This window comes from Brachypodium distachyon, chromosome 5 (genome assembly GCF_000005505.3).
Source record: "Brachypodium distachyon strain Bd21 chromosome 5, Brachypodium_distachyon_v3.0, whole genome shotgun sequence".
NCBI classification, from domain to species: domain Eukaryota; kingdom Viridiplantae; phylum Streptophyta; class Magnoliopsida; order Poales; family Poaceae; genus Brachypodium; species Brachypodium distachyon.
Genome location: NC_016135.3, coordinates 27197278 through 27220352, shown reverse-complemented (window position 1 = coordinate 27220352; position 23075 = coordinate 27197278). Strand labels below are relative to the sequence as shown.

The 23075-nt window shown below is 44.6% G+C and overlaps 2 protein-coding genes and 1 non-coding gene across 3 annotated transcripts; 1 reads left to right on the top strand and 2 right to left on the bottom strand.

Moving 5' to 3' along the window:
- Positions 1 to 301: 301 nt before the first annotated feature.
- On the bottom strand, positions 302 to 9638 carry LOC100844143 (probable NOT transcription complex subunit VIP2). Its single transcript, XM_003580756.4, has 16 exons — positions 9247 to 9638; positions 8153 to 8256; positions 7601 to 7706; positions 7345 to 7508; positions 6797 to 7157; positions 5650 to 5856; positions 5474 to 5575; positions 3967 to 4052; positions 3813 to 3890; positions 3211 to 3642; positions 3030 to 3082; positions 2903 to 2944; positions 1411 to 1555; positions 1237 to 1322; positions 1063 to 1149; positions 302 to 677 (listed from the first exon to the last, which is right to left on the bottom strand). Exons 2-14 carry the CDS (start codon positions 8168 to 8170, stop codon positions 1248 to 1250), a joined length of 1869 nt encoding a protein of 622 aa, XP_003580804.1. The 5' UTR covers positions 8171 to 8256; positions 9247 to 9638; the 3' UTR covers positions 302 to 677; positions 1063 to 1149; positions 1237 to 1247.
- LOC112269547 lies at positions 7601 to 7678 on the top strand. Its single transcript, XR_002961439.1, has one exon. It is a non-coding gene; the product is annotated as a small nucleolar RNA snoR35 (small nucleolar RNA).
- Positions 9639 to 16421: 6783 nt separating the features above from the next.
- On the bottom strand, positions 16422 to 17793 carry LOC100834563 (two-component response regulator ORR6). Its single transcript, XM_003579416.4, has 3 exons — positions 17381 to 17793; positions 17129 to 17259; positions 16422 to 17018 (listed from the first exon to the last, which is right to left on the bottom strand). Exons 1-3 carry the CDS (start codon positions 17619 to 17621, stop codon positions 16863 to 16865), a joined length of 528 nt encoding a protein of 175 aa, XP_003579464.2. The 5' UTR covers positions 17622 to 17793; the 3' UTR covers positions 16422 to 16862.
- Between the last annotated feature and the right edge of the window lie 5282 nt (positions 17794 to 23075).

The following is a 23075-nucleotide window of genomic DNA, read 5'->3' as shown; positions in this document are numbered from 1 at the left end:
CATATAGAGTTCTTGTCTCGAAAGGCTCTATTAGCAATTAAAATTTTATTTTCATATACAATAACCTGCTAAAATGCTAATGGCTCATTTTAGGAGTAATACTTAAGTTTGACCAAGCTTACAGAAAAATCTACCAACATCTACAACTCTAAATTAATTTTATTAAATCCATCATTTATGTTTTTTTATAGAGTTTTGACTTAGAACAAAGCTAAGACTTTTATTTACGAGAACTGAAAGGAAAGCAAATATCACAATAATACAAACCTAGTAATATGTAATGATTTGCACAAGATGAGACTCACAGTTAACCAACCAAAGATGAAAGTAACAGCCAAATAGCATTAGCTACCAACTGCGCACACTCTATTGTTTTACAGGCGCACAGTGGCACCACAGTTGGCGGTGCCACCTGATACTTGGTACACAGATTGCATCACTTTTCACATCTTGGCGCAAGATCAACCAAGTGAACATGCAGAGAATTACTCCTAAAATGTCTGTAAGGGAGTAGTGTTACAGGGAGTTCAAACTCCCGGTGATGGAAGGTAAATTGCAATGCTGTCGCTGTTGTACTATAATTACAAGGGCTATAATAACAGTACATTCCAGACTTCTGTTCTGCAGCCTCCTCCTCTCAGCATATTGGCGTGACCTAGCTTCCGACTCTCCCTGGCCTGTGCAAATGAAACATGGGCAGCCAATGTTATGTCCAATTAATCAAATCACATCATATACCAATAAGGCAATAACCAACTCCATTTTCTCTGGAAACCCTTTAACTGAATTAATCATGATCAGCAGTAATTTCTTTTCATAGATAAGAGGAATACTATGTGGATTTGGCAAATTAACATGTCATCATTGAAGACACATCACAGAATGAATTGAACCACAGTTAATACAGTTTACTTCCCAATGACAAGTTTAATAGAAACAAATATTTACTTCCATAAAATGACCATGTGTGCCTTAAACTTCAGGAAAAAAAACCATAAAATCAAACTGAAGTCCAACGGACATTAATATATGTATTTCACTGCAAAAAAAAACAGTACCTACCTTAACAAATTAGGGCAATGGCACTATGTTTATAAACATAAAGAAGGCTTCTCATTCACGTCCAACAAAGCTAGAGTCAGGAGGTACCTGAGGAAAATTATATTGCATTACATACAACAATGAGATGATTGCCCGAAACACAAAACAATACATTCTTTCGAAGGAAGTCCTTACCCAGAAATTTTTCACCTAACAGTTTGGTATGAAGAAGGTAGAGCTGGTCTTTTCTCTACAAGCTCATAATGGAGAACAAAGTTATCCTGCAGGAAGACGCGTACTCAACTATCATTTGGAGTACTGCATAGGAGAAGCTATATATTCATCCAGTATAAATTTTCAAGACCAAACCTTACGGACTGCATCCCAGCTGTTCAGATCAAAGCACATATACGAACCCCGTTCATAACTAGCAGTTTTGACAAGAGGCTCCATGTTAGCAATTCTTATGAGCCATAGCCGCGGTTCTTTATAGTAAAACCATCCTCGGTTATATCTGAGAAATACAAAATCAGATATACATGCATTAGATATCTAAGAATTAGTATATCCGGTGAAAGCTTTCTTCAGCTCTGCTTTGCCGCACTAGGTTGTGGGCAAGGATTATATTTTTAAGGATAGAAAGGTAATAGCAAAAAATGGCTATGAAATATTAAATTTGGAAGAGGAAACAAGGAAAATGAACGCGGAAATATTTTTGATGCTCAGGTAACCATCACTAGTTAATATGTAAAACAAATAAGAACTGGAACCAGGGGCGGAGCCAGGATTGAAGATGAGGGGGGCGAAAAATATAATGATCATACAAGAAGAAACATCGCATCATATAATGTCTTGTTCTAGTATGACATCAAGCATAGCAACAAATATCTAGTACGAGTAGTACCGAAACAAAACTAAATTTCTCTAAGATTAAATTTAACTCTATGGGCACAGAAGATGACTTTGCAGGCTTGCAGCTAATTCTTTCCCACTATAGACGATTGGCTATCATCTGATTGTTAAATTAAATTGTTGACTTACTTGGAAAGGTTTAAAATTGGTAGATTGATCAAACATAAAATGCATACAAATCATCTGCGGGTTTAGTAGTGCCGCACCAGCGTGGTGACCGCTGACCAGCGCGTACCTACATCATCCGACGAGGGCGGCAAGCAGGAACATTCAGGTGCAGGTGCGGCCATGCGTGCGTGAATGTGATGACGATAAAATTTAATTGAGACGGAGGTGAGGCGATGGCAAATGTAGCAATCAGCAGCTCAGCTTTATGCAGGATCTTTTTCTTGCTTGTTGGGCTTTGTGGTTTGCAACTCAAAGCAACGCACTTAGCATATGCACAGGTTACTACTAATCCTGGCTAATTAGTCTAGCTAATTAATTATCCTAAATTCGATTTTTTGCCGTCGGATCCGGCTCTCATGGCCATCAAATGTGCAAGCATGTAAAAGGTCCGTGACAGCTGATGCAATGCATACATGTGCCTCTACCCGAGCCGTACGCACTGTGCATCTAATTACTCTAATTATCTATGGCCAATTAGCACCTATGGCCAACTACTGCTACCGAAAATTCATAGGGGGGGCGAGCCATTGGAGGGGGTGAGACCCCTGCTCGCGCCCCCTGGCTCCGCCCCTGACTGGGACCACTGACCTAGTCGCAGTCACTTTATTAGCATTTAAATTTTGATTAAGACATAGGCATGTATCTTCCTTATCAAATGTGACAGCAACAGATCACATTTCTTGGTAAAACATTCAGAACACAAACATGCAAAGAGCATGCTAATCCACATAAATCTAGCACCAACATATTTAAATGAGATAATCAGTTAAACCATACTCACAGTTCGTTGGCAGCATATATCTGAGCTTCATCCTTCGGCATGCTGCAAACCAAAGACAAAAGATAATCACCTTAAAATTTGCCACAACAAATGGGTGAACCTAATACAATTCAAGTAGAGGAAGTACCTATAGAATATGTAAAACAGTGTTGCTATATGAAACCTCTTAAAATTTATGGGCTGCAACAACAGAAAACTTGTTACAGTCTTCATATGATAATCAATGGAAAAAATCTGGGTCTTCCTTACGAAAATGGGGTTTAAAACATCTCATTAGACAGAAAAAGCCTTCAGTTATTGGCAGCTACCTGTAGTGGCGGAGGTTGCTCAGCTAAGTAACAAGCTGGATTATGAAAATCAGGATCTCCTTTTGCTGGTTCATTTGACCATGGAGAGCCAAATGTCTTGTACAGATTGTCTTGTGAGTTGAGATCTAATCCCAATGATGTCAAATCCATTCCTAAAGCAAGAGATGCCAAGTCAGCATCATTCATCCTGATAACTCCCAGCAATCCTAGTAGCCCATATGGATCAGGTGGTATTTGGCCCCCCTGAATGATCTTCAGACTCGGATCCCTAAATGACTGTGGGGCTGAAGACATCTGCTGCAACCTGAAAGGACTTTGAGCCTGAGGCTGCTGGTATTGCTGCAGCAGTTGCTCATATGATCCCAAACTAGAAGTTTGACCGACAGAGTTTAGCGGTCTTAGCCCAATATTTTGGGGCCCGGCATTCTGAACCTGATAAAACATAATGATTATTACTCCTTATACCAAAGCATAAATATAAACAGCAAACTTGAATCATGCATCTTAGTGACAAATGCCATGTCAAAATGGAAACATATCTGAACCATGAAAATGCAGCAGATGTTAGAAGTTTGTTTCAAGGAACTCCCGACAGTACTTACTGAATTAGCACCCTGCTGATGTTGCTGACGATTTGGTGGGTAGGCACTTCCTAGATTAAAACCAACTGACCTTGACATCTGTATAAGTGTTCATAATATGTCAAAATGATTGCTCAGAGAAACAAGGATTCAAAATTCAGAGACATGAACCCACAGGATATTGTTGTGCTGGCATTACAGGTACATTCTCGTGAAGTTGTTCCTTGTGATGTAATTCCATACCATAATCTGAACTGCCACCTGATAATTCACAAAGGTCAACATTATGTATGACTCCGCAAAATGGAGTAAAAAAGGAATGCATTAAGGTAGTGCAATGTTTGGCCAAAAATCGTACTTTGGTAAAGGGTTTTCAAATCTCAAGAAACAGCTCCTAAGGATTTATTTTATTTGCTGCACGTCCATGAAGCATTAATGCTTAAGCATGTCCCACGTGGAAAGAATATGTTAAAAAAAAGGTAAGAGATTACAACCATGTAAAACATGCGGCGCCATTAAAGGAGATTGCTATAAAAGTTGACCTAACAAATGATAAATTACATTTTCCTGGCAGATGGTTCAGTTGCCTAAACTGTAACAGTAATACTATGGTTTTAGAAAGAAAAAATGGGATAGTCATAATTGGGGCTAAAGACCTACTTGTATAGTTTTGCATTCATCTGTATGGCTCTCTTGGTACCCCTAGGTGGGCACAAGAAAACAGAAAGTCTGTAACGATTCGACAAGCTGAGGACTCAAGTATGTGTGAATGGCCAAATTGGCAACTGTGGCTGCAATCTCTTACTCCCACCAAGACACTTATCATGGATCGGAGGGAGTAGTAGATGCTGCACCTAAATTTCAGTATGGTCTTTTGATCTATATTGGTCAACACGGTAGGTCATGTGATTAAAAAAAATGTAAGCTTAAATGGATTATAGCCATAGTAAGCACAGGAATTCAACTGACTTGGACATCTCCAATTGGTTTAGCTGCTATGCATACAGAAAATATTGAGGTTAATACAACAAGAAGTCCATGACATGACAAAAGGGTACCGTAAATTCTCTCTATGAGTTGTCACAGAGAGAACATTAATCATCTTGCTCCGAAGTAAATAACAGAAAGAGATATATACACCATCTCATGTTATAAACATATGTCGCGGATAATTTATGCTTCTGTTTCTCACCCAAAACTAGGGGAACTTGTTATAGGAATCCAGGAGACGTAGGCAAGTTGCAGTTGGAGACTTCTATCAGAGTGGCATTCAGACATTTTTCCTAGGTGGTCACAATGTTCTAATGATGTTCATATAATAATAATTATTGTTATTATTGTTGCAAATACATGGCCCATATTTGCATCCTCAATTTGGCATTAGGTTAATGAAAGATGGCAAGAGACAAAAGAATAATTGACAAGCATTTCATACTAGACAATTTGCAAAAAAAACATGGACTTTATAGCAGATAGAAGATTTTATGACAGGGTAATATTGATAAGAGAACCAAGTTGATCAAAGAGTGAAGTTCAATAAGTACAGAGGAGGGCTTATAGTAAAGGACATGAAGCTCATATTAGAACTTCAAGGTCACAAACTAACACAATTAAATAATCATGCACCGGTACACCAAAAGTATAATGAGAACAATCTCAAGAAGTAATTCAACTATAACAACCTTTAAATCCTGGCAAAGCCGGGAAATCTTCATTTTGAATGCTGAATTCCTGGTTTTGTTGGACAATGGTGTTAACACCAACTCCTTGCTTCCGTAGCGATCCTGTAATTTAGAGGCATTGGCAAAGCATCCTCCAAAACTAGTGAAAACTACAAATTGTTTCCCAGCACTTTTACCATATTGTCCTTGTGGACCACCAGCAGAACTAGGTCGACCAGTCAATTGGGGGAAATCATTGATGTCAAATGGAGCATTGTCACCGGTATCATGTAGCATGCCCATAGAACCTAGAGAATGATTTCCTGGTTGCATTTGGTTCTGGGATAATGTACCTCCAGATGTTGGATATGAACTTCCAATCATATTAATCAATTGAGATGATCCTGGATTTAGGGAAATAAAAACAAACAAGCTGAATTAGAACATGCACTTAAATGAAAGAAAGCAACACACAGTATCCCTTATACATCTTGTTGACTGTTCATTCTCGCAAAGACTATTGTGATCGTACAAAATACAAACAAGCTTTTATCACAACTCAAATACTTTCATGAATTTAAGTTAATATCCATAGAAGAACAAACTAAGAAATAGGTAAGTAACAAACTAACAATTACTAAGAAAAGCAAGAACAGAAATGTAACAATATCCAACATAGGCCTGCAAAAGGAAGAATATTAGTATAACAAAAATTCAGCACTATGATATTGACTTTGAGTTATTATTTAAGGTCAAAATTCTAATTTTTTTATATGTTGGCTTCTTTGTATCAGTTGGGGCAAATGCCTCTTCCTCCAGGCTGGTAGTGACGCTTCATACGGCTTTACTTTTGCGGGGGCTAGGGAAACAAAACTGTAACATATGCTCTTCCCGAGTCGTTCCAGGATTAAAAGAAAAGCAAACCAACTTATCTAGTGTGGGGAGATTTGGAACATTGTCCAGAAACTACATTTTCCTCTTTTTTGTTGTTTCGTTGTTGCACTTAAAAAATAAATTGGTAGTTTACTTTGTACCAGAATATCGTTCATAACTTATGAAGCATATATCAAGACTGCTTACTGGGTTTTCTAAGAAAACTCGAAAGAAACCTATATCATATAGGAAGTTGACTGAAAGTAAAATCAAGGGGTGAGGATGCCGCTGAAAATAAAATGGTCAGTAGGTGCTCAACAAAGAATCGATACACAAATGGTTAAACATTCTACAAAAATATCATTTCAAGCTACAAAATACTAAGAAGCAATTAAAAAAAAGCACCCATGAATCTCATTTAAATCCATGAGATGTATATTTCCTGTTTGTGCAGTATGTCGAATAAACTACCTTGCGGAAGAAGGCCATTCATCATCCTGTTGGATCCTTGGACATTAAGACTTCCACTTCCAGCATTGCCACTAAAATTGATACGTGACGCAATACTCGGCGCTGACAATCCACCAGAGCTTATATTTCTTCCCATATTACTTCCGCCCACAATGTTTCCCACGGAACTTGTGATACGAGGACCCAAGTTTCCTAAAGCTGGAGATACTGACATGCCAGGAACGGAATTCCGATTTCCACTGCTGCCCAAGTTCGAGGATAACCCTTGAATGGTACCACCAATATTCATTCCACTACTAAATGCTTGACCTCCACCAACATTCATTGCTCTACCACTGACACCTGAATGCGCATGAGGAATCTGCAGAGAAGCAACAATACGAGAATAGTAACAATCATCTTCCTCCACATGAAATCACAGCAAGAGTATGTTATAATTACAACCAATAAAATTATTCCTTAGATTGCATAATCCACTAACATGCATTTTCATATTGTGTATGGTATAAAAAGAATATTGCAATCTCTATAAAAAGTGGTATTCAAACCTGAGACATGGCAACTGGAAGGTTGTTAGAAGCAAATCTCCCTGAAATGCTCCCCCCAGGTTGTTGAACCCCGGAGGACGGAAGGCCACTCATTGCAGCATTCCTTTGTGGTAGTGATCCAGGCATATTTGGAAGACTGAAATTTCCATGAATGTTGTGCAGACCTGAACATGTTTAAAAATAGAATATAAAGGTTTACTTAATGGATGTCGCGGTATATCAATGGGCTAACCGAGCTAGCAAATTGTATGCTCACCAGAGTGATGGAAACCTTGAACTGATCCAGAATGGCCAGAAAAGGATCCTGTAAATGGTCGTCCGGTTGAGTCTGGGAGATTCGATGTGGAACTGTTAAGATTTGACTGCCAAGGAAAAAAGTATCAAGTTGTCAAAACAAAGAATAAGCCATACTAATATGGGAAATATATACTATTAACAAAAACATAACTACGTTGGGTTAAACAGCAACTATAAAAAGTTAATTTCACCTAGCTACTACAGTTCCCAGGCAAACCGTGAGTTATCAGATTTCATATAAGGGTGTTAAGGTAGAGAAACGGAAACATACTGTTGTCTTAACACAATCAGTGCAAACATCATTCAACAGATTCCTAAGAACCAGACTTAAATATGCTTGACTACTTGACATTTATCAAGTTGTTAAAGAAAGAAATGACCACATATCGTCCAACAAAACTGCAGCAGGAACAAACAAGTTGATGATCTACAATCCAAAGCAAAATAAAAGATAGAATTGGAATATTTAAAGCGAATGTAGGGTAGTCCAGTCAAAAGGATAAGCACGTACATTCAGCAAGCCTGACATTATGACGACAATAGAAGAGCAGGTCAGCAATCAAGATCAAATGAAGATAGTCCACCAAAAGGGCATCACACAGTGATCCCGCCAGTCTGAAAACAGAAATGGATATAGGCATTAGTAATTCGTACAATAAATGGATCGAATAAGGAAGAATGTAGTATAATTTGGTATAAGATGTACTGAGCCACCTTTCCAATATAAACCAAAACGCCAAGTCACTAATCTAACCTCTCCTGAGAAATACCTCGTGCAGCCTTCCCTTGCTGCTATACCGCTTCAACTCACACTTTCCAACCTTCCATGTCACAGGCACAGGCTACTTTTGGTAAGCAAGCCCTAGCCCACCTACCCACCCACCCGGTTTACATAAATTACCGGCTGTTGTGATTCCGCACCCAGCTAAGCCCCTTGAGCGTGTACGCTCATAGACCGAATCTGCTACTACTGCAGATTTTGTGTATAATCAGCAATCTGACGTGGGAGAGCTTGTATGATCCAAAGCGGAGGCCAGATTTAGACTGAGAGGGTGGGATTAGATAGACAATCGAGGCTATGTAGCTTTCATGCTTGCTATTGAGATTACTATATTTTGGTGTTTGCTGTTAAGATTAGCGTATATGCATTGTGTTTGCACTGGTCAGCTTTTGATACATTCTCCAAGCATTCAAGCATGTGGTTTATGGCTCTAACCATGGGGTTATATTTTTGTATACTGAATCAAGTTGCTAGATAGTAAACAAAAATGCTTTTGATGCTGAATTCAACAATCAACAGTAGTATTTCGCTTTGGTTTGCTTCTTACCCACCATTTTGCTCTAAACTAAACCAATGGAAGCCCTTATTTCTGAACTCAAGCCTTAGCAGCACAATTTAGAGATGTACATGGTGTGGCGTAACATGTATGGCAGTATAGGTTTTTCCCCTAGCAAGGGCGGAGGCCGCCCTACCTTGATTTTGCCTCAGTTACGAATTGGGGAAGATTAAGGAGGTGAAACGGGGAGCTAAAGGGCGGGATCTGTTCGTGGGGTGATGGGAGGAGAAACGGTCGGGAGCGAGAGGATCGAAGGGGAGATGGATACCTGCGGTGGAGGCGCTCGCGCGAGGAGGAAGACGAGCGACGGAGCGAGGGTGCTGGGGCGCTCGGCAGCGGGATGGGGTGGCGGCGCTCGCTCGAGGAGGAAGACGAGCGACGGGGTTGGGTCAGGGTTGGGGCAATTAGGGCTTTCGGGGTCCAGGGCGTGCGGATCGGGTGGAAGGTAGACGGAGGCAACGGGCGGAGAGCCCTTGCGCGCCGATGGAGGTGGAGAGGACGAGGGGCGGCGCGTCAGACCACACGGCGGAGGGGAGGCGCCGCCGGCGTCGGCGGCGGCGTCCACCGGAGGCGCGGCGATCTCAGGAGGGATTTGGGTGGTGGTAGCAGAACTGAGAATGGGGGGAATTCTTCTACGGTGAGCAGGGGAGGATTAGGGCCAGAGACTGACTGTGCGGCTAAGTTATATATTTCTCTCCTTTTGAGCAAATTGTGAATCACATTAATGCTTTCCTCGATATGGAGTAAATCGCTATGGAAATCAAATCTTTTGCATTAAATTCTCCTCATTTATAGCACGTGGGCCTGTAATTTGTGAGGCCCACTGATGCTCTGCTATGGTGAGCATTGTTGCTGAAAAAACACACTCCTTCTGAGATGATTGTCTTCCAATCCATTATCGAGCGAGACACTTCTTGTTTAATCCAAACATTGAAAAAAATTTAGTTTCGTGTAATGGTGTTTTTTACCTCAAGCACGTTGACTTCAGAGCAATACTCAGTGCGACTTGGATGCTTCTTTCGATCAAAGGAATCTTTTAGTTCTTGGTTTTCAATCTCTGGCTCCAAACCGCAAACTTTCTAATATATATTTTCTTTGAACAAATATATATGAAGATTCTCCGCTTCTTATGAGATTGGCGCCATTAGAGGTATGCGATGGCCACCTTATTTGGCGGGAAAAGGAAGTATGATGATTAGACGTAATGAAACGAAATAACTGAAAATAAAACATCCAATGAGGGCTATTTTTAGGTGTCCGTTGGTGTTGTGGTTGGGATCAACTACTCGTATTGGCATGGTAGATTTCATCATGTCAAAATCGTTGAATTAATTATCATGCAACCAAAACCTTTAGGCTGACGACATTTCCATTTCAAGTCACCATTTAGAGAAGATCTTTTCATTGAATAATAACTCGGACAACTCCAATTAAACTAGGTTAGTGCAATTTTTAGTGTAGAGGAAATCTTTTCATTTAATAACCCGTGCAGGTTTAACTAGTTTAATGTTACTCATGTCGTGCAATGGCTCGGTGAACTTTTAACCTCTCAATCATTGTTCTATACATTTTGCCTCTTGCTCATGACATGATTATATATAAAACTTGTTTTAGCAAGCATGTGTAATACACATAGACATATTGCAGGGTCCAAGCGTTGGAACAATCTTGTTGTGCGGCACATCGATGCATGCATTGAATGTTGTCATCGCTGAAACCTAAAATGATACGTGCCTTCTGTTTCTTTTGGTGTAGGTTAAAGGCAGTCAACATGCAAATCGACGGACTTGCTTCTCCTCGTGCAATCAATTGCTATATATAATCATGAATGGTTCAGGCAGGGTTCAACGCTCAAACCTCCTAGTTGTGACCTAGTTGTGACCTAATGCCGATAGTATCTATGTGTGTATGTTATTTACTCAATTCACAAAAAGTTATCATTTTGAACATCTGATGCAGTTCAAAACATATCTTTGACCTAATTAACATGAAAGAAAGATGTGGTACGGTGCACATATCATACACCCTTCTATTTGATATATAAAATTAACTTGATCAAATATGCTTGGGTTATCATTTGTTCAAAGCGATGGTGAACCGTGAACTAGCTAGCTAGCATTACGACGTTACTTTTTATGTTTGCACCATAGGGCGATCAAATCGCCAAAAAACTGTTGCTACAATTTGATCTATCTAGGTTATCCCCGTGAGAAGGTTCACTGATAGGAGTTTATGTAGTTAGATTATGTGAGCCATGCAGGAGTCAAGCACAACATTACTTCACTTATATAAAGATAATAAAACGGTTTTGCTATTTCTCAGGCGATTGAGAAATAACTATTTCTAAGTTAATGCTAATAACCGTTTGATCCAATCACTGAGATTCGTGCAAGATTCATACCAGTACAAATGATAAGAAAACCTTGATCGAATGGCTATGATCTTTGATTGAGCTACTCCCTCTGATCCTAAATTCTTGACTCAAATTTGTCCAAATATGAATGTATCTATTCTTAAAAAACGTTTAGATACATGTAATATTTCGACAATAATTTAGAATGAGGGAGTATTTCTAAATCGACTTCAAAATAGACACTCCCATAATAAAAACATCTAAACGAGAGGACAATTTGTATGCTTAGCTCTGAAATATTGAACCAACAAACGGTAGATACAAAGTGCCGAGAATCAGCTTACAGGCCACGAGCAGAACGAGCAAACAAATTTTCCTTTGGGGACCGTTACTTCAGTTTCTCTTTTTTCCTTTGGGGACCGTTACTCGTAGAATGCACGGAAGAGCTCACAACTTTCCTTTGGGGACCGTTACTTCAGTTTCTCTTTTTTCGAGGACCAGTTACTTCCGTTTTGTATTTTTCTTTTCGAGGGCCGGTTACTTCAGTTTTCCTGTTTTTTTCCCAAGGGCCTTCATCCCAGGCTGATCTCGGGCCTGAACATTAGGCCTAGTCTGTTGTGCAGCCCAGAGACCAGCTGACCCCATTCGTATAGGCCCAACCATAAGTCCAGACTATTCCGCTGGATATCTCCCGTCTCTCGTGGGAATAAGCCTGGCCCATGTTGACAAGCCAGCATTAGTGCATGGTACATGCTTCTTTTTCTTTCCTAAAAAAAAAACATGCTTCTTTTTCCTTTAATAACAGCGTGCGATGTGGCATGCTCGTACACAAACAAGCTTATTAGATTGTTACTGTAGAATTTATCTGTTTAGCTTGTTGTATAACTTACTGGTAAGCTTATCCATGCACGGTGGTCTCAGGCTCTCAGCATCAATCTATATATCCACTTTGTACATACTTTAGTATCGGTGTTTCTTTAGTGCTCTTTGTATTTTACTCCCTCCGTCTCATGTTAAGTGACTTTCTATTACATGTATTTAGATGTTTTTTAGACATGTACATAAATATTTGAATAAATTTGAATCACTTGATACGGGACGGAAGTAGTATTTTGCGAGCATCGGTCCGTGCTGATGAGTGTGGCTCGATGAACGTTTCGTCTGCCACTCCGCGGCTGGCCAAGATCAATATACTCGTGTGGCTATCGATTCCTCGGAGACTTTTCTCCAACCACTGCTACCCCACTGTTGTTGCATGCGTTGATCTTTATAAAACAGATCTTGGAGAGGCTAATTAAGTACTATAGGTCCTTATCTGTCTCTATTCAGCATTGATTGGCAGGTCTGGATAACCATTCGAAGGCATGTCGTGTCCTGTCTGCCTGCTAATGCTAACCCCACCGCCATGAACGAAGGTGTAGGGGCTGTTTGGTTTGAGTCCACAAATGCCATGCCAAAAATTTGGTTGCCAAATTTTTTGTTGAGGTTTTGTTTGCCAATTGGGTGGACAACGTTGGCTAGAAAAATGAACTACAGTTGCCAATGGAGTGTTGACTTGCCAAATAACCGCCCTTCATCCAAACAAGTAAAAATTGGCAGGGCAATCATCCAAACAGACGCATACATCTGTCGCAAGGCCCATGCATTCGACATCTTCGGACGTACTGTTTCTGTCTGGCAGCATATGCACGCGCAAAGTTGAATTATTTTGGGCTGCAGGAAATGCTGCTAGCTAGCTACTCGAGTGTTGCATGGAGCTCTATTCTTTTGATCGATCAGTCGCTCCTTCCTCGTGTGTATATGTGGGATTAGCCGTAATTCTTTAATTTGTCCAGGTTGCAACTAGCTCGCGTACAAGATCGATCGATCCTCTTTAGATTTGCTCCTCCAAAGCTAGACCCGGCACCAACTCTTACATCCTACGAAATACGTCAAGCGAGAAGGGCCACGTCGTTCTTTAAGGCTTTAACACGACGGTATGATGCATATGTATACCAGATCATTCACCTGTACGTACTTACGTAACGCAATTAAGCACGAGCGTACACGTACGTATGGAGCGCTTCTACGTCTGATTGAGTACTCGATTAACGTGTATTCATATTTATTTTTTTATTCCGTACAGCTAGCGAAGCAGGCCAGTCAGTGCATGGTTCCAGAGATCGCAGCAGAGAGTGACACTGACCGACATGTACAGTGCCCGGATCGTCTTGATGCGTAGATTTCCGGACCAGAAGCAGACAGCGTGTTTGTCCGATGAGTGTCGTCGTCTGGTCTCGTTTTCCACGCCGTCCGGAGAGTGAAAAAAATCGTGGCGCCACGAGTTCATTCCCGTCGCGTCAAGCATCGTCAGGATTAACGATCGATGCCTGAGATGGAGATTCTGCGATCGAGACACATATTGGTCTCGATTTTCCATGGATACTGTATATACGCATGGCCACACACACACGGTTCGTTCAGACTTGACTCAGAGTAGCACCATAAGCGCGCGGCGCAGTTGAGACTTGAGTTCAAACTTCCAGAGCCAGCGTGGAGCATACATATATCAGGCACAAGGTTTGTCAATAAGGCAACTCCAACCATTACCAAGGCACACACATCACCCATATGGAGTAAGTAATTAGTGGTCAGTGGGAGCCTGGGGTTGCAGTACACCCTGCTTCTTTTACTCTTCCCATTTTCCAGATGCATGCAACGTTCTCAGATTTGGCGCTCATCAACTCAAGATCCTCTCTTTTAAGACCGGCCGGCGTCTGAAGACCAACACTTGACGTGCGATCCAGACCAGGAGTCCACGTACGTATTTTCAAATCAATCGTAATCGGGGACCGATGAATCGATGCCAGCCTTCCTGGACCGAGCCAGCGCGGCGCTGTCGGCGATTAGCCAGGCCCGCGCCTCTAGCTCGATCGACCGTTCATGTCAGTGCCACGCGCGCCTTGACACGTGCCGATTGAGAGACATCTCCGTCGGCCTCAACGGAACGGAGTCCATATCAATGCATGCATGGCTTCCAGGAACCCACGTTTTCTCCCCCGGCCGTGAACTTTAACAGCGATCGAATGCTTGCAGCCAGTCGTTCCTGGACTTTGGATGATGGGTGGATCTCCGAAGGTGGAGGAGATCTCCGAGAGCAGCTTCTTAGCTTTGTCCAGGGCAGTTGCAGGCCCATCCATCAGGTATTCATGTGTGTGATGGGGGCACCGGGCACGTTCTCGTCTCATGATCGACTCGATTATTATTCGATCTGCCCGAGATTCGGACGTCGCTGTTTGCCTGCATGCATCATGGCCCATCCGGGGATCACTGTCCAACAGCACCGATGAATCGCATTGCCGAATCCATGGCCGTTTGCTATGAAAGAGTCCTCAAGAGACGAAACCCGCATTCCAGAACATGTGCGTGCGTGAGTAAGAAAGAAGTCTGTAGGAAAAAAAACTAAGAAAAAACACTACGAAATGTGGTTTATAAAGTTTCTCCGGAAATTTTGGTGTACTGGGCAACTTGATCACGCATGGAATTACGTACTAGCAGCAGTACATGGAGCAGCCAGGATAACAGCAGTACGTACCCCGGCCGTAGAATCGGCGTAATATACGCGGATACAGTACCGTGTGGTCCGCTGGTTCGGTTCGGCAGCATGCACCCGAGACGCGATCTGGGCCGGCCGTCCGTTGTAGGAGTACACTGCTAGTAGGAGTACCACGTACACGTAGTACGATACGTGCCGCTTAGGAGGAGTAGGCTCTACGGCATTTCACGCATCATCCGTGCGATCTCCGATTTAGTATAGTACTGCATTTGGATCCAGGGATTTACCCTGTTTCGTGTCTTAGAGTATGATAGTACGGAGTACTCCTGATCTTGAGGTCTTGCTGTTTTTAATGCTCACAGGGTTTAGTGGCCCGCCCTGATGCCCGTACGTGCATGCAACCCCCAAGACCTCAAAATGGCGATTTGTTCTAGTAATAGTATCAAGGAAAAGGCCTTTTGACCCAGCTTTTTAGAAAACAGAGTTCTGCTGGGAGAACCACTTTACAAGGACTAGCACAGAGGTTAATTTACATAGGACAAGAACAACAAGAGGCCAGGTGATCTCACTTTCGAACGCAATCAAAATTCAGAGAATTTATATCTTTCAGTTTACCAGATGAAATGGTTGCGCACATACCAAAAGGAGGAAGACCATCCTTTACCCATGTAAGCAGAGAGTAAACAATACGAAGTCAAGGTCAGAGATGCTCACACGGCAAATTCCAAGCCAGGCCTTTGTTTGCTTGCCCCTGCTGCTGCACACACAGGGCACCCAGCTCCCAGGTGGACTTTTCTTCGCAAAGAACCAAACTATTCCAACAAACAGACTACTACTTCTCCATTAACCAAATCCAGGCTGATAAGCCCAGCTTTGACATTCCAGAAGACGGGCACATGAAGAAAATCAGACAAAATCAGGGGAGCCGAACTGACCGGCACGCGCGCACGCACCCACCCACTCACCCATCTGTCAATCCAACAGATCCTGCTGCGATCTGCATGTTTTTATTTCATATTTCATTTCCAACCCCCCATTAATCCATCCAGTACTACAACTAGCACGAAAACAACATTATTTACATTACAAGTTTATCATGACCACATACAATGCTTTGCAATGGGTCGACTGTCTGTCCCTTTTGCAGAATCTCCTTACCCAGGTAAGCAAATCTCCCAGCAGATCCTTGCCCACTGTGTCCATTCATTATCACATCTCTCTCTTCCATATATGCCCCCTTGGACTTTTCGTTTCTTAATACACCGTCTACAACAACAGCTCACCTAAGAAAGACGGACGATTGTGTATGCACACTAATGAGATACGCACAGCAAGATTATGATTCTTGCACAAATGATTATACAATAGTACAGCACATACACAAATCATGGGTGGGAGAGGCGACATCAGCACAACTTAACAAGAAATCAATCATGGGGGAAATGTGGATAGCGTCACATGCCACACAAGAAGAAGAAAAAATACGATTGAAGGACAGATGCATGAACATGAACAGCGTGATGTGATTGACCATGTGGCGGACAAATAAGGATGATTGATTGGGTAAATAAATTCGGGATCGATTAATGTCAACTCTGATCGTGAAAAACAGTTAACAGGTTTGCTCTGCTCTGCTCCGATGCCCATTTCAACAGGGAAGAGGGGAAAACTTCTCTGAAAGAATTTGACTGTCCACAAGAAGAATTCCTTTCTTTTTGCTGAATGAAATTTCCTTTTCTCATTTCTCTTGGGCATCTTTGCAGCAGATCACACGACTACACGAGGGAACAAAGCAAGCAAACAGATGCTTGATCGGCCCCTCGTTCCTAACTTGCTAAAGCTAATCGTCTCTCCTAAGGCAGCCCCCCAAAGTTAGCTTCTTGTTTGAGGAAGCAGCAGCAGCAGCAGATCTATGTCCATGGAAAAGAACACGGGGCAAAACAAAAAACAAAAATCCTAAGAATAAATTAATCCTGCTTGATCCAGACGACGGGGTTCATCGGATCCGGCTGCAGAGCCTGGAGACGTCGGAGGGGCGGACGGGCTTGAGTAGGAAGTCCTCGGCGCCCTCCTCCAGGCACCGGTTGATCCGGTTCGGCACGTTCTCCGACGACATGATCACCACGGGGATCTCCTTCAGCTCAGACGATTCCTGTTTGGGGAGAAAAAAGATGTCAGCACTGGATCGGATCTCGCATTTGATTGGAATTAGGAATCGGGAGAGGAGGAAGGGAAGGGGAGGGGAATTTTTGTTGGATTTACCTTGACGCGCTTGAGGAGCTCGTAGCCGGTCATGCCGGGCATCCAGTAGTCGGTGATGATCATGTTGACGTTTGTGATGAGCCCGAGGCCGAGAAGCTCAAGCGCCCTCGTCGCCGATTCCACCGTGGTAACTGCAGAACAGAGCACGGACAACGTCAGTAAACGAATCAAGTACCAAACCAACACCACAGTTAATAATCGTTCGATTGTTCCATCGATTGATTCAGGGCTAAGTTTCTGTTGATTTCGTACCTCTGTACTTGGAGCTGCGGAGGATCTTGGCGATGACGGCGCGGTCGACGACGCTGTCGTCGACGGCCAGCACGTGCAGCTCCTGGACGACCACCTCGTCGGCTGCGGCCGCCATCACCGGCACCACCTTCCGCACGTCGCCGCCGGCCGCCGCCTTCGGGGACGCCGCTTTCTGCGCCGCCGCCGCCGTTACCGTCGTCGCCATGGGTGCTAGAGAAAGAGCCGGAGCCGCTGCAGCCATTAGAAATCCCTCCTCCCTCGTGTTGATGATTTCGGGGATGAAGAAGAAGAACTCTCGAGTCTTGACTTGTCTTTGCTTGACTCGATGGATCGAAGGATGAATGCGCTGGTTGTGGTTTGCTTTGAGCCGCGACGCGCGGGAGTATATATACAAGTGGGGAAGAAGAAGAGAAAAGAAAAAGGAAAAGGAAATCAATGCGGAGGAGATCCTGCGAGATCTCGAAAGGGATCCTAGGCGGGAGGATCGAGTAAAACTTAACCCCCCGGGGACGGCCGGGCCCCACGCCGATCCGGGAGCGGATTCGCGGGTCCCACGGGTCAGTGGGGGCCCTCTGGAGGATCCGGCCGGGGATTTTCCTGCTCTCGCATTCTTTTCTTTTCTCCTCCTGTCACACAGCTCGTCGCTCACGCACTCCGTATCTTCTTTTTTGCTCACCGGTTTTGTAGTTTTTTTAGGAGGATCGGAGTTCTTTTTTGCGTGTGATCTCAGGTTGGGAGATTTGCATGCATGGGGCACGTATCTCCTCCCGCCTCCTGTTTCGTTCGTCCGGCCAATTAAGCTAAGCTTGAGACGATCCTTTTTTTATGGACCGTGATCTTTACAATTTCTTTCCAGATGATCTGCACCGGACGCCGGACGGGTTTCAAAATCTTCCCCGGCGATTTCGTTTCAAAGTTAAACCCGATCTCTTTTGATCCCTTCAGGATCAGCAATATTCAGCAAGTCTTTGATTCGGGAGATTCACGAGAGTTGTTGGATGAGCGTGAAAGGGCAGGCAGGCAGGCAGAGGAGATCGAGTTCGTAATCCTCCCCCTTGCCCAAAAGCCATACCACTAGTACGATCTTCACACGCTCCGAAACGTAAGGCACAATCAAAATCGGATCGGCGAGCCGTGACACGCAGCAAAGATCGGTCGATCTCCGGATCGATCAGACCAGACGTACGGCCGGGCCGGGGCTGGGTCACACACACATTTAGAGTGGCCGTTGGCAGTCCATTCAGGTCGATCTCCTCGATCCTGATTCCTGGATGATCCGTCGCCGCTCCCACGGATTCGACCGATCTCCCGGTGATGATGTCGATCGGTCCATTCGGTGGCGTGAATTCGAGGGATCCGATCCCGATCCGGCCGTGGGGTTACGTGGTACGACTGCATGCATGCCACCGGCCCGTGGGTTCGTACGTACTCTCCGTGCCGTGAATGTCACTCTACCACGTACTGCCCGATTTGGTTTTCATTCATGCATGCTGCCCGATTTGATTCGGCGCCTGCGGAATCGTACCTGCGTTCTTCGCGGCGGTACGAGTTAATGCGAGCCGTTTGTGGACTTTCTCTTTACTTTTTCCGCGCTACAGAAACCTTCCTCCATCGATCGATCAGCCGCTGGGTGAAACCGTCAAGGCATTTATCCCACCGCCCGACTGATTGACCTGTACGCATGCACTGTACTACTCCGTAGTACGAAACTACGTACAGTCTACAGACTCATTTATTAGGATCGTACAGATACAGGGTGTACGTACACACGTACGCAGGGTTTTTTTTAGCAGCTGCGAGTTAGTAACATGCGTTGTTTACCCCCGGTTATTCCAAACGATGCTGCTATACGAGTACTCTACTTCTCTAGTGTGGCCGCTACTAGCTTTGAGCAGCTCCTTTCATGTGATCCTGCACTTGATGATCAGTTCACTGCTGTTGTTCCAAATCTTGCTCGGGAAAGAATTAAAAGGTTGCGATATGAAAGTATCCTATGCGCTCCACGCCATTGAGCACGCTAGCTTAGCCAAAGTCATCTCCTGAAATATCTGCAGGAGATCCCATACCGATACCGTGGCGGTGTCATCATCCATCCGCTCGAGAGAGAGACAGAGAGTATCCCCTTCGCCCTCTTTTTCGTCGCCAGGAATATCTTCCAGAAAGGGTCATCCGCTAGCCAATTCCATGTGCGTTCTCTCTCAGCCGGTGCCTCGCCGCGGGCGTCAACCACGTACTACTAGTATCCCGGGCCGATTCTCGGCGCAGAAAACTTCTCACCCGTCGCTCTGAAAAAAGCCTCCAAAGTTAATATTCCAAGTTTCCAACCACCACCACCGTGTGTCTCGAGCTACATGTAAACCTGCATTGACCCCCTCACCTCGCCCCTTAATTTCCCCTGTCTCGATCTCCTTCTAGTCATTCACCGCCCCGTCAGATTCTTCAGGTGTTGCTGCGTTTAGTCAATGGTTAAATTTTTAAGGAAGAGAGGCTTAAAGTAGTAAAATAAGCAAGGTTTATACGCAGGGTTAAGACTTGAGTATTGTGCGCATCTGGCTCACATGGGCTCGACTGACATGAGCAGCTTAATCGGTGCACATGGGGGAAAACAAAACAAACGAACAAACGTTGCTGAGGCCGGGCTGGCGCACGCAGTTTCCAAGTGGCCTGCAGATGACACCCAGATCTCTTTGCTTGATCCATTCGGTCAGCACACACGCCGGGGGCGAATTATCGTGTCTGTGTTGGTGGCCGGGCCAGGTCCTAATGCTGATTGCTTCGCCTGATTGCGCACAGGTCCGAGTTCTTTTGAGGCAGTAGTAGTAAGCATGTGACCGGATTAGGACACGGGATATTATCTGTGTGGACAGTGGACAGGATCTTCGTCCGTCAGGTTGGGGAGATTCCTGGATTAGTATGCGCCCAAACGCGTTCTGCTGCATGCCTTGTTGTTCTTCTACGGAAATACTGCTAGCAAAGGCCGTGCGATAAGTACTTTTGATCATCTGGACTGCAAATCCGATAATGATGCTATCAGGATTTGCAGAGGTCTTTTTGCTCCTTTCTTGCTGACGCTCCTCGGGACGGGACAGCTACTGCCATCGGTGTGAACAACAGGATTAGTGTTCGGACACGACTGTCAAAAAAGAGAGAGCGCACGATTAATGATTCTTGTGTGAACATCGGCGTGTCGTCGTGTGTGTTTTCGTGTGTGTGCGTAGGCTGTAGGCAGCACTCACCAGTCACTGGTACTCCTAGATTAGTTTCCATGCAATTTCCTGACTGGGATACCGCAGATCCTTTGGGTTGGTTGGGTCCAGCAGCAAAGCCTGATTTGCAACTTGCTGTACTCCCTTGCCTCGAATAGCAACACGAACAAAATCGCTTTCCCGGAAAGTGTTGACAGATATTCCAACGTCCCGAAGCCGGTTTCGGAAGCCGAGAACCATATTCTTTCTTTTCTCCCCCATGCTCCTGATACGAGAGGAGGAGGATCCCTGCAAGTTGCGGCTCCATCCATCGGTCTGTGCACGAAACGGATCATGGACGTTGGTTACGGGATGACTATTCTAACGGCAGGACGCAACAACGTGACACGCTTTGGCTTCCATTTCGAGAAAAAAAAGGGAAAGAAGCGAGCGCTTTGGTAACGGGGGAATCGTATCGTATCTGCTGGCCTTCGTTGGGCGGGAGAGCGAGAGAGAGGGGAGAGATCACGCAGGTGTTGGCCCGTGTGATTAGCTCGGCTGCATGCGCAGCTAGCTGGGAGGGAGGGGGATTACGTGCGATTGTCATGGAAAGCGGGAAAGATTCTTGCCTAAAGCGTCCACCCCACGAGATCGCCGGAGTATCTGGTTCCCTATCGATCGGGGACTCGTTACACGTAGCAGCAGGCTCACGCGATGCCAGGCGCTGCCGCCGCCGCCGCCGCTGCTGCTTGGGAATATCAGAAGAAGAAGATCGTCGCGTATCAGCGGGTACGTGTGTCGTTGGAGAAGGTACGATGGTACTGGTAGTACGACGATGCAAGCAATGATGCGCGAGGCGATCCTATGAATCTCCGACCCGGGAGAGGGCTTCTGGCACGTACGTACAAGTTGTGTGCTAGTAGTAGTACCCCGTATTTCCTTTCAAGAAAAAAATGGAAATTCCTAGTACCGCGTAGACAGGAAGCAGTAATGCCAGCAGTACAGTTTACCGAACCATTTGCTCGCCAGCATGCAACAGATCTTATTGCTTTGAATACGGGTCGCCCTGAATTTTCAAAGAAGAAAACTACTCGCTCCGGTCGTACGAGAGTGCTAGTACAAAACTACAGAAGGGGCGATCCTGTGAAAATCCCGGAGGTGGGCTCCACACGGCGCAGTGGTACTACGCCGTAGCAGTAAATAAACGGAGCCGCGTGACAGACACGTCTCAGACTTGATGATCACGCCGCAGAGTACGTACGGGCGGCACGGGCACGGGTCATGCACGGGTCAGGAGGCCAGGACGCCGACCGCCGCTCGATCCACTTGCGAAGAAGAAAACACATAAATAGTCATTCAGAAATCCACGCCGTATGGTCCACCCCTCCCTCTGGTACTAAATTGTTGTCGACATTGTTGAGTATTTGGAAATGAGGCTACATTTTTTTCAATTTCCATTCAAGAGTTTCTATCTGTTTCCATACTTTTTTTTGAGACCTCGAAACATGAGGACAAATTACTTCTCTTAGGAACACATACAAGAAAAAGGATAATGGTAGCCCTCCCATTAACTACTTCATTTTCATTTATGAATTTGATAGTAATAGAAATCTATGTCCTGCCGAGACAGAATTTCGAACTTGCTATCCTCTTGCCTAATAGGCAAAGATTGACCTCTGTAGAAAGACTGATTCATTCGGATCGGATCGATATGAGGACCCAACTCCGTTGCATTGCCAGAATCCATGTTCCATATTTGAAGCGGGTTGACCTCCGTGCTTCTCTCATGGTACAATCCTCTTCCTGCCGAGCCCCCTTTCTCCTCGGTCCATAGAGAAAAAAATGTAGGATTGGTGCCGACTCCATACTAATAGTCTCAAATTTCCTAACTATGAATGTATCCGTGACTAAAAAAAGTCTAGATATATGTAATATCTCAACCATTAATATGGATCGGAGAGAGTACGTACGTACGGGCACGAGCAGGCAGCAGTACCATTCACCGTGCCAAACCACCCGTGTCGTACGAGTCCATCTGGGTCAGCTCGTCGTCCCGGAAACAAAATTGACCGGGTTGCCACCTCAATGTCACACGATGCCCGCCCACGATCTTCCATCCCGGGTACTACTCGGGAGTACATTACATGTATCTGCAGCTGGCGTGGAGGTGGGAGTCCTGGAGGCATCAGCAGACAGCAGCTAGCACGCACCGCAGCAAAGGCAAAGCAGCCTGTACCTGTCGTAAATCTAGCCACTACATCGTCTGTCGATCCGTCGACATACATGCATACATGACACGACTGTTTCCACGAGATTTTTCCTGCAGCACTAGCTCCGCAGTTTCTCCCGCCTCCCAGCCACCTCCTCGGCACTGTCAGAGGCAACGCCAGCTGCCCCAGCAGGCACTGCATGTCGCGTTATTATTCTCGCAAGCAGATCGTTAAACGGATCGCAAGGGATGATCTGATCCCCAGCCATATTTCTTTACTGCTTCCTCCGGTTCCAACCGG

Coding starts and splice junctions, on each gene's coding strand:
- LOC100844143 (XM_003580756.4), bottom strand. Junction 5,576..5,649: donor TGGTCCACAAGGACAATATG/GTAAAAGTGCTG, acceptor TCTAAATTACAG/GATCGCTACGGAAGCAAGGA. Junction 3,891..3,966: donor TGCCAGCACAACAATATCCT/GTGGGTTCATGT, acceptor ACACTTATACAG/ATGTCAAGGTCAGTTGGTTT.
- LOC100834563 (XM_003579416.4), bottom strand. CDS start 17,621: ATGGCTGCAGCGGCTCCGGCTCTTTCTCTAGCACCCATGGCGACGACG. Junction 17,260..17,380: donor CCGCAGCTCCAAGTACAGAG/GTACGAAATCAA, acceptor TCTGTTCTGCAG/TTACCACGGTGGAATCGGCG. Junction 17,019..17,128: donor AGCTCCTCAAGCGCGTCAAG/GTAAATCCAACA, acceptor CTCCCCAAACAG/GAATCGTCTGAGCTGAAGGA.